General features: G+C 42.7%; 1 protein-coding gene across 1 annotated transcript; it reads left to right on the top strand.

The window, feature by feature from the left end:
- Positions 1–244: 244 nt before the first annotated feature.
- tgfb3 (transforming growth factor, beta 3) lies at positions 245–11,534 on the top strand. The gene is made up of 7 exons (XM_030126367.1): positions 245–1,011; positions 5,397–5,560; positions 6,823–6,952; positions 7,097–7,204; positions 9,027–9,174; positions 9,722–9,875; positions 10,520–11,534. The coding sequence occupies exons 1-7, from the start codon at positions 666–668 to the stop codon at positions 10,676–10,678; spliced, it is 1,209 nt and encodes a 402-aa protein (XP_029982227.1). The 5' UTR covers positions 245–665; the 3' UTR covers positions 10,679–11,534.
- The last annotated feature ends 77 nt before the right edge of the window (positions 11,535–11,611 follow it).

The following is an 11,611-nucleotide window of genomic DNA, read 5'->3' as shown; positions in this document are numbered from 1 at the left end:
GACTTTGGTGCAATAGCCTCCCATTTAGTGGTGTTATTCACCTCTGAATAAACTCTCCAGTTATGTATGATTTCTTAAGTTTGATCGGAGATAAGATTCCACGTTTGAAGTTGTGTTAAATACACTGCACTGAGTAAGACAGGCCTCACTGTCCGTGCAGTGGCTGCAATTTGCTGCCCCTCCCTCAGAAACGTCACAGCTTGTGACTATAAAGTATGAGTGAGGGGGGGAAAGCGCCGGAGTGTGTTTGAGGTTGGACCGTAGGGAGACAGCAGAGAAGCGCACTGACTCCATACGCGCAAGTGGATGAAAGGAGCTTCATGCAATGGAGAAACTGAGCCGCAGTGCAGAGATTGGCACTCTTTAAACCCAGGAACAAGTGAAGAGACCTTTGTATGTGGCAAGGGGGAATGAGGAGTAGGATAAAGAGTTTTAATGAAGAGTTGAGCTTGTTTTCCACAATGGCACGGATTTGCTCTCATGCAAATGCGCACTTTGCAAAGATGACATAGCACTTGAGAAAATGGGATTCCTCCAGGAACAGAACTCACTCACGACCTGAATGAAAAGTGAACAGGGATTTTACTTTAATCGGAACTCAGTTTTGGAGTTTTTCTGCTCCTTGTCTTGACAAGCCTCGGTTGTGAGTGAACGCAGAGTGAAATATGAATCTGGGCAAAGCACTTCTCTTTTTCCTCCTCTCAAATTGTGTGACAATGACTTTGTCGCTATCCACTTGCACCACTGTGGACATTGACCACATAAAGAAAAAGAGAGTGGAGGCGGTCCGGGGACAAATTCTCAGTAAACTGCGACTGACCAGTCCGCCTCAAACAACAGGTCCAAGTCAAGTACCGTTTCAGGTTTTGGCCCTTTATAACAGCACCAAGGAGCTCATTGAGGAGCTGGGACGAGATAGGCAGCAGAGTTGTGGACAGGATAACACGGAGACTGAGTATTATGCCAAAGAGATTTACAAGTTCAACATGATCAATGGTCCACCAGAAAACAGTAAGTTAACTGTCTTGAGTTGTGTGTATTCGTGTGTGTTCTCTACAAATCTGTCTCCATTTTATCTCATCAAATTACACCCCTACTGTGTTTTGGATGTGGGTGTGAATATTATACAGTGTGGATTTATTATTTGCGATTGCCAGCATTTTTCTCCTGTGCGCAATGCAGCCAACATTTTTGGACACAAGTGCCCAAAACTTGACTGCTTTGCTGTAAATTTTGTGCACATGTATTCACGGCAATAAAACAAACGCCGCCTTGCAAAGAAATCATTACAGCTACCGAGGCAACAATGTCAAAAGCGAGGTTAGAATTTTTCCAGCTGACTTTAAGTCCACTCGTATCTGTGCAGCTTTTACGCACAGACGCGCCTGTGAGCAGTGGAGCGGCGCGCAAAGGAGAGGGCAAAGTAAACAGTCTAATTGGAATGAGCACCATTCCTCATACATACCTCACACCAAAGCCATGGGAACTCCAGCCTAAGTCTGACACATTCCTAGGCGAGGAAAATTCTCAGGCAGTTAAGTCTACTATTTATTGCCAACTCCAATACCTCATTTCCATTTTCTGACCGTGAGTTTCCCAATATTTTTCATCCACTGTTAGAACTCTCTCACTTATATTTCAGCAGTATTACTTTCTTGTATTGAGGAGCTGAGTAGCACAGTGTAATGATCTAATTCCCTTTTTCATCCATATTGGTATTTCCTGTATAAACTATGGTCCATTGATTGTTCTAGAAATCAGAAACAGAAGCTCAGTGAGTAACTTTTCACTTCTGTGATTCTCCTGAGAAAGTCAGTATTTTAAGTGGAGGAGCTGGAGTCGTGCCTATTCATGGTCAGTGGCCGGTTAGCTCATGGTGTTTGAGATCAACAGGTGTTTATGCTGTGCTGTGACACTAAGCAGAGTCTCTACCGGGCCCAGTGTAAGCCCTGAATCAAATCCATTTCACAGGTCCCACAAAGTGCTTCTGACATTCAAAATATACAGCTCGGGTTTATCCACTGGTCAGAGGTAGCCAGAGCTCCCAAAACAAACAGAAGCCTAAGGAGTGGGATCACTGATGGCCAGGTGCCCAGGACACATCACGCCAGTCTCATACAGTAGGCCTTACTGTAGGTGATAATACAAGACATGAACTTGACTTACTACTGACACCGCTTACTGCCACAATGTGCCAAAACACATTAATTAACACTTCTCTTTTTTTCCATTATGTAACTTTAAGAGAGTGGGACATGTTTCAGTATGTAGCAACATAATGTCTGTCACCTTGATAATTTCACAGTGTAGTTCATTTTCATTCCTTCTGGATATAATGAGTTTTACATTCACTGTTTTTGGAAGGTGGGAGTGTTTGGGAAAGAAGTCAAGTAATGCTTTTTTCATATCCAGTTATAAAGTGAAGCAGAAAGTTTTCTCGCTCAAGACTACTTTTCCTAGATGATATTACTGAGGTAAATCAAGACATTTTGTATTTATGATTAGGTAATTGAGACAGACCCATATAGGCACCCATAGCATCAAAGTGTCATGCAAAATATCAACATAAATCAAAAACTTGGTACAAAATTGAGCAGCATCCATCTCAATGATCCTGATTTCTACATCTTACAATTAAAAATTAAAACCTTGCACACTAAGGCATGCAGTTTCAGTGAAATTCCAAACCAATCTTTGACTGAATGTTGGGTCAGTAAAAAATTCGGACCTGTGCTGAGGACAGCAGGGTAACTGATATATGGGATAGTAGAAAGATGATGTCATCTGGATAAACAGAGACAGAGGTCTTTGGCCTTTTCCCAAAAAAACAGTATCCCTCCCCCCCAATTCTCACGCCTTTAACATTTTTGCTTCCTTGTCTGTAATCAAGTGGAAAAAAAAGTTGTTTTTCTTGAGAACGTAGCTCCATCATGCTATTGACTGTAGTGGGTTATGTGGACGTACAGCTGTGCTCAGAGGGAGGCCTGATAGTTCTGTGAATTATGATTAACTGTTAAGTTTCTGTGTCAGGGGCCGGTGAAAATTAATGCTGTTAAAAACAGGGCTTTTCATAGTAATCTGATAAATCGCATAAATGAGTGTCTAAGCTATTTCAAGAAGAAATATCAGAACCTTTCTTAGGTCTGGACACCTCAGCAGCTGGCTAGCACCTGCTGCCTTATGCCTTGTATTTCCTTTGTTTACCTCCACAAAGCTCTGGAGAGACTGACATCACAGACAGTCATCCAAGCAGAAGGGGAAGGAGAGGTGATTCTACAGAGGAGAGGAGAGGAGAGGAGGGGAGGGGAGGGGAGGGGAGGGGAGGGGAGGAGAGGAGAGGAGAGGAGAGGAGAGGAGAGGAGAGGAGAGGAGAGGAGAGGAGAGGAGAGGAGAGGAGAGGAGAGGAGAGGAGAGGAGAGGAGAGGAGAGGAGAGGAGAGGCAGCAGGCTGAGCGTGTGTCAGGATGTGAGGTGTGGTCGATAGTGTCTGGACGAACCACTTTATGTGACTCCCCAGGCCTTCCTGAACTGCTACTAAACCCTCATTTATGGTCCATCTACGTTCAAATTAATTAAGTGATAATATGAGAATGAGATCAACTGGGCATCGTTTTCTTATCCAGGCTTTTATATGTGACTATAAATACACTTTTGCTCACACGTTTATGAGAATGCCCTGCAATAAAACAGTATGTAATTGAAGTAAATCAGTAGTAATTACCACCTTTTTAATTTGTTTATGTCCATAATGTTTAAAGGGTGTGGAGTACATTTTTGACCTTACATTTTTACTTTACTTCAAGTCGTATTTGAAGTACTGAAGTTACTGAAGGAACTTATTGACATAAACTCAATACTGGCCTCATCTAAAAATGGTCAGGGTCAGAAAATTAGTGAATGTATTTCATTTTAATTATGCAAGCTATCCCCTCCAATCACCAACATGGAACAAATTACCTATCAGACCCTTGGCAAAAATAAGCCATAATGTGAAATCCACCTAAAACCATTGCAATGGGAAAAATGAGGTCATCCAAAAGGAAACTAAAGACTTGATTAGAATTTCAAATCTCCCCTTGAAGTGGGGCTTTCCACCTTCTGTGGGGGAGGCGGAGGGGGGCAGTGAGTAAGGGGCATGATGAGGGAGGAAAAGGCTACTGAGGTTTCCTCCTTATAGATTGTGTGGAAACACTGGACAGATATCTGGCTGTCGATGGATGCTGAAAAGGTCACCTATAAATAGGGAAACCTGGAAAAAAATAGTGGAAATATCAGATAATGGCTGGGAGGACACTGAAATAGGATTATGGGTCAAATGAAGTACAGATACTTGGAGATGTGCAAGTTCCTTTTGCATGACATAGAAACAACTGAACCTCTGAGTTTCCACTGTCCCAAAACAGCTTGAGGTGCAAATTAGCTAAAGGTGCAATGCCCCTATCAACCACCGGCAAATCTGAGGCTCCATCATAAAGCTAAAGCTTGGACTAATAAATTAGCCATGGCTTGGCTGTAAATAACTGTTTCCACTTGGCTCATAAAAAGTTTGCTATGTGCTTGTTTTGCTCAGCACTGCATGTGCTTTGCCTGTTAAAATAATACACTATTCAACAGTATTATGGTTTAAAAAGAGAAAGGCTTCAGTGCAACAGGAAACTTTTCAGATAGAATGACAATGTGGTCATTTATTAAGCTGATTATGCTTAAGGTCAGTGTGCCGTGCAATCACATTTACTCAAACACATATCATGTTAAGGTGCAGCACAACAAGTTACTGCTTATCATGCATAAACTCAGTGGAATTACTGAGGTGATGGCATTAATCTTGCTTGGTTGCTCAGGTATTGTTCTGTTGACACATGTGAGCCCACATGTTCCCGGCTTAAAACACTTAGTTCCAGGGAATGCTTGGATCCTGTCCGAGCCCTCAGAGCACCTGTCGGGCTCCAGAGCTGATGGGAGGAGCGTGCTGCGGTCCCTCTGCAGCCTGTTCCACCAACACATGGGACATTTGGTTTTCATTTCATGACTTCAACTTGTTGCAAATTCGGCCCGCAAACTAAGGAAAGCATAAGCAGATGCTTTGTGGTAATGGCTCCCTACTCCCTGGTACACACTAGAAATATTTTACTTTTGCTTTTATCTGAAAACCGTCTAAAGTTTACAAGGGAAATCCTCAGTATAAAGCATATCAGGAATCAGAAAGTAAACATGTCCACCCATATGAGATGTCAGACTGAAGCAGATAACGGTACACAATGAGGTAACAGATGCATAAGAGCTTGTATGGGGAATCTGACTAAAAAAACAATGAGATCTCTGGTCTGTTTTATTAATGATAGTTGTGAAAGCATGTTTAAAGCCACTGTTGAGTCATCATTTCCATTTTGCCTGCAGATGACCTCACCTATTGCCCCAAGGGTATCACCTCAAAGGTATTCCGCTTCAACGTCTCAGCCATGGAGAAGAACTCCACCAACTTGTTCCGGGCCGAGTTTCGAGCTTTGCGGATCCCCAACCCCGGTGCCAAGAAAAACGAGCAGAGGATTGAGCTCTACCAGGTGTGTGAACTGACTGTTCATTTCCACTGTTAGCAGAACACAGGGGGGTAATGTGCTCAGTTTCTCTCAGGAGGGCTAATGCTACGATCCTGCGTAGGTCAGTGAGAAAGATGAAAACATTTATATTAGGGTGTCCAACTGCCTCTCTCCCCTTTTTGTGCGCTGATCATTATTCCATGTGCTTACAGTCAAATGGAATCCGCATTAGGACAAATTTAAGAGCTTGCACAGCCGTCTTTAAGAAACCCTAGATTACCATTCGGCAGTTTCTTCTTTCTTAGCTGTCAATCTCAAAGCAGTTGTCCCTCCTTGTTAGATCAAGTGAGGCATTATGCTTTCAACAGGGGGTTCATAGATCTGCACCTGCATTCATGTGTTTATGGACATTTTTTGCGGTGTGTGTAAAAGCATGCATCTGTTGGATGTCTGTGTGCGGGGTGGCAAGGATGGATTTTTTTGTTCGGTTTCCTCATTAATCTCCCGTGAGAGACTAGGAGTAATGATCAGGTTCCAACATTTCCTGCCAGGGAGACAAGCGTCTCCGGACTGCATACCGCCTCTGAGGCAGGCTCTGGCCAGTGCTGAATACAGTCTGTCAGGCCCTCAGATTGTTTCCAGGGGCCTAGGAGGAGATAGAGGCAGGGTCACCCAACGGGGGAGTAAGTGGAGCTGTTCACTGCTCACCCCCACACTTTTCAGGCTGGAGCTGATTGGCAAAGGGCTGACACTGGCAATCCTCTGGCCTCTTGTTCCCACAGGAAGACAGATTAGATGCTGACAATGTTCAGGAACCTGGTTATCCTAGCACTGCTGTGGGGCGAAATGCTCATACCCAACTTCCACATGCACATATTTCACTCTCTATACAGAGAAATGCTATGGAAGTTAGTTGCATTTTCCTCTTTAGTCACTTACGTAAACTTGGGAACAATACCTGTAAGGACACAAGTGACTGCGGTCATATCTGCTCTCTGAACTGTGTGACACTACATCTGGAAGCCCGGCTAGAGTCAAAGCTTGAACTGCTGATGTGAAGGACAGCCAGGTTCCCATTGGCAGAAGGGTAACACGCAGGCATTAACTTGCAAAATGGGGATATCAACACAGGGAGTCACTTTTTCCATGAAGAGTAGACATTTGGCCCAAGGCATCCTGGAGAGTCTGGCTGAGACAGACAGCTCTAGTTCTGCGTGTATGTGTATGTGTGTAAAAAGAAAGAGAAAGTTTATGCAGCTGGGTCACATTTTCATCTCTTCACGCAGATCCTCCAGAAAGACGACCCCAAAGCAAAACAGCGCTACATTGGGGGTAAGAACGTCCTGACCAAGGGAACGCCTGAGTGGGTCTCCTTCGATGTTACAGAGACAGTGAGGGAGTGGCTGATGTACCGACGTGAGTGGGACACCTCCAGTTTTCCTTGTATCACACCTTGTTATGTATCAATACTCCTGCCAAAGACTTCACTTGGAAATGAAGGGAAATGACCTCAAGAAAAATGTCAGCTTTACATATCCCTTTGCTCTGGTTTCTCCTCAGAGACCAATCTTGGCCTGGAGATCAGCGTCCACTGTCCCTGCCACACTTTCAGGCCCAATGGCGACATTATAGAGAATGCCAATGAGGTACTAGAGGTCAAGTTCAAAGGTGAGACACTGTGTGATACCTAAGTGATGTAGAATTAAGATACTTTGGACGTGAATCAGAAAACCGGTCTTTAAAATCTTGTTTTATTTTACTCAAACTTGAATGAGAGGATGCTATAAGTGTTATTTATGATGGATTATGTTAGTTGTAGAACTGCAGGGAATGATTGTTTCCATTGTTATATGAATTAGTTACTTGTGGATTGATAATAAATCTATAAAATGTCGAAAGAGTAAAAAAGCTGATCAGTTGTCTGAAATGTGAAGAGTTACAGTTCTAAAAAACAAACAGCAAATCCTCCCATTTGAGAATACAAGTGTGTTTCTTTTATGGTTCACAGCCAAATCGTGTGAGACTTAAAAATGTTACCACAGAATCAAATTCATTCTACTTTTCAAAATGGGTCTGTAGTTTGTTTGAGTACTCTGCTCTGATTAAATTTGTCCATTTTTTAGAGAGCATCTCAGTCTTCATCTTGTCTGCTGTGCAAAGAGAAAGACTTTCTTCTGTAGGTTTCCAAGATTGTCTGTGCCTTTTTGTCTCTACAGTCAGACTGTGGTCACTCAGGCTGTATTTGGTCAGGATTTGTCTCTGCTTTTGATCTCTCATAGCAAAACTATGTTCTGCCAGTTTCTATTCATGATCAAGCACCAGATAAGACTTCAGTTTGTTTGATTTATGTTTGAGTTGTCTAATGTTCCAGATAGGCATCGCCTGCTTGTTGAAAAATTTGGTTTATTCTGATTAGTCCTGTGGAAGCAGTGCTCAGTTTAGGATGGCTTGCATTACAGGACCATTTCTTCTCCTATAAGATTCCAGTTTTAGACATATTTCTAAAAACACTCTTAATTATTTATTGATTGGGTGAAAATTGCCATGTATTCACTTTTTTGTATGGGTTTTCTTTCTGTTTCTAATGTTTAATGATTTAACAAAAGCCCTCACACAAGCGCTCAATAGACTGCCCCATCTGGTAAAGTCATGTTGGTAAAGTGAAACCTACACTTTATTCTGAAAACCATAGATCAAATAACATCCCAAATGTTTTAGATCAGAATCTTATTCACATTACTAGGATTTACCTTAATATTCATTAATGGGTCAACTGTTTTTACTGTCAAATCAAAGTTACCTGAGGCACCGAGTTTCACTCTTCTCTGTCCTTTCTGGGTGTACTGTATTGTAATGTTTCCTCGGATTAACTATTTATTGGTTATAATATAGTAATTCTCATTGTGCTATTTATTACAAGCTTGGTTGGAAAAAAGTCCCTAGTCCTGTCATCAACATGTGCCTCAAGCAGTGATACTCAGTGAGGTCTTCTTGGTAAGATAATGGATTTCCTTTTTATGAGGAAGAAAGACACACAGCATGGGAATACAATTGATCTGGTATCTCACTTAGCACCGGAGCCCCCAGGCCCTCGGTCCTGGGAACACTCCCGACTGGCTTGGCCACAAGGAATGTGCTGCCACGGCGCTCAGACACTTGGCCCCAAATTAAAGAGGGGCGTACATATCCACCAGCAGCATCTCTCCTGAGATATCCGCTGCTTTAGCTATCAGGGATAGATTGGATGAGCAGACGCCGGCCCCGGGGGGAGAATGGAGGAAAGAAGGAAGTTAGGGACCAGTGCTGAATAAGAAGCAGGGCAGAATGTGAGCCAGAAGTGAGATTGTCCTTTTGTTAAACTTACAATAGTCTATGGTGGCTAAAACAGCTCCTGAAACCCATACATCTTTACAATCTGCAGCAAGTCTTTTGTGTTTTTGGTCTATTTTGAGTGGAGCTGTCCTCAATACTAAATGACTTGCTCCTGCAGGTATGGAAGCAGACTACGATGATAAGAAAAAACAGAAGGAGCAGCTCTACCCCCACCTCATCCTCATGATGCTCCCTCCCCACAGACTGGATGCCCAGTCCACCTCCCGCAGGCGCAAGCGGGCCCTTGACACCAATTATTGCTTCAAGTAAGGCACATTTCCTTGACTTGGAAAATGTAATGCACCACTTTGGATGTTTTTCATTGTCTTTAACATCATAAAATAACTTCTGGCGGCACCTGCGGTTTTGAGCGCTTGCTTGAAGACAGATTGTGGGCAAAGTATTGTCTTGCAGGCAAGGGACTACACTGTCAAGAAAAGGTAACATGAAACGGAAACATTAGCTCTCGTGTCTCTTAAAGATGGCAAAGAAGAGTACATGGCCACAGAAAACATAGAATATACTTGTTAATCATCTAGACGAGCATGACAGAGGTATTAGCTGATACAAGTCGGGATCTGTCCCAGTACTTGCAAGTGCTCCGTCCTCTTACATGCTGTCTCTTCAGTGCTGGATTTCCTCTGTCAGGATGACAGGCAGACACCTGGGCTGGCTCCAAGAGGGAAAATAAGGGCACACCTAAGAGTGGAATTTTCTCTCATCTCTGGCTGCGAGGCCATAAGGAGGAAAATGTATACAAATCTTATCTATGAAATGAGGAGTGTAATCCCCTCTCTTCTCTCCTGTCCACAGCAATTATGAGGAGAACTGCTGTGTGCGACCACTATATATTAATTTCCGCCAGGACTTAGGCTGGAGGTGGATCCATCAACCTGAAGGATACTACGCTAACTTCTGCTCTGGTCCCTGTCCTTACCTTCGCAGTGCAGACACCACCCACAGTTCGGTGAGACAAAGTGCTCCAACACATTGAATAGAGTTTCTGCAGGTTTCACCAAGTTATATTTAAGACTTTTTTTAGACCTTTTAAAGACCCTTATGAATGCAATTTAAGACACCAGTGCCAGACTTTGGCAAAGGTCCTGATGTTGAATTCTCAACCACACTGGGTTATGGTAGGTGTCTGCTGTTGACTTTTTTACAGTGGCTTAATGTTTTCTCTGATTTTCTCTGCGATTCCTGTTTTCTTGCATAAAGAACATCAGTTTTCAAATTCATTATCTTCAGCAGGCTTCAACCAAGTACTATCACATGTAGAATTTTTGAGACATTTAACGACTTCTTAAGAACTTGCAGAAACCCTGTTCTCACTCTTCACTTCCACCAGGTCACCACTAATCTATTTATGAGTTAGTGATAATGTATGTTAGATTGTAGCCACGTATGAACTGATGTAATTTACGTTGTGTTTTAGTGTCAATATAGAAGAAATTCCCTTTCTAATGAAGTCAGATCGTTTTATGTTGATAAACCTAATGCTAATACAAAGATGTGGTTCCATAAACTTCAGGTTACAGTCGCATAAAAACAGTAGATGTTAAAATTATAGTCAGCAGTCATCTGAGATGAATTCTCCTTTATTTCTTCTAGCTGCTGAGCCTGTACAACACTTTGAACCCGGAGGCCTCTGCCTCACCCTGCTGTGTTCCTCAGGACTTAGAGCCCCTCACCATCCTCTACTATGTGGGTCGCTCCCCTAAAGTTGAGCAGCTCTCCAACATGGTCGTCAAGTCCTGCAAGTGCAGCTAAATGGCCTCGGAGCCCAGCGAGACATGGGATGTGACAGCTCCCAGCACTACTCAGGAGCGGGTATAAAGGGGTCGGGTTAGTTGCCCGTACATCAGCATTGCCCGAACTCTCTAGAAAAGAAAGACGCAGCCCAACACTCTGCTCACAATCGTCGGCAGCATTTACCTACAAGACTCATCAATCACCACTTCACTAACAACGCTCTCAGACCTCTTGTTGATCTTCAGCAATCGCCTTTTGACGTTAGTATTTGATGTTCATTTCCTACTCCAGCATTTCGAACAACCTGTCCCTCGGTGTTACATGACATCAATATTAAAAGCTCATTTTCAACAAAAGAGGAACAAAACAAAAATGTCTGGTGATGACGGCTGGATTTTCAAGGACACACAAACAACTGCAGTCTGAAAGAGATAACGATACAGACTGAACTCAGCATGATTTGAGGGTAATACAAGAGTGACTGTTTGCTCAAAGCAAACACTTTCCTCAGCCGTTAAATGCTTGGCCCTGACACACAGGACCCGTTTGAATGTCCAAGCTGGAAATGAACGCTGTGCTGCCACAGCTCCCAACACTGTTCATTGAAGATTCAATGCTGTTAGATAAAAATGTTAGGAAAATAAAACATGCTGGAAACCAACCTTTATTCAAAGTAGTATTTCGATGGTTATGTTTACCTCTGTAATGCAACAGGATGGTGATTCCAGGGATTATTTTGTTTAAAGTGAAGCCTTCCGTTGTATCAACATTGTATGTCACTAAGTGAACACTTAACTAGATCACGAACTGTAAATGTTTTTATTATTACTCTTGGAAACACTTTTTTAATTAAAAAATGGACAGTTGGATAGTATTGTTCTATTCATCATTGTTGTTTTTTGTCTGTTTGTTGATTAGAGCTCTTCATTTTGAAAAGTTAGAAGTCAAATA

This window comes from Sphaeramia orbicularis, chromosome 22, assembly GCF_902148855.1.
Source record: "Sphaeramia orbicularis chromosome 22, fSphaOr1.1, whole genome shotgun sequence".
NCBI lineage: Eukaryota > Metazoa > Chordata > Actinopteri > Kurtiformes > Apogonidae > Sphaeramia > Sphaeramia orbicularis.
This window is presented reverse-complemented; position numbering and strand designations above follow the sequence as displayed.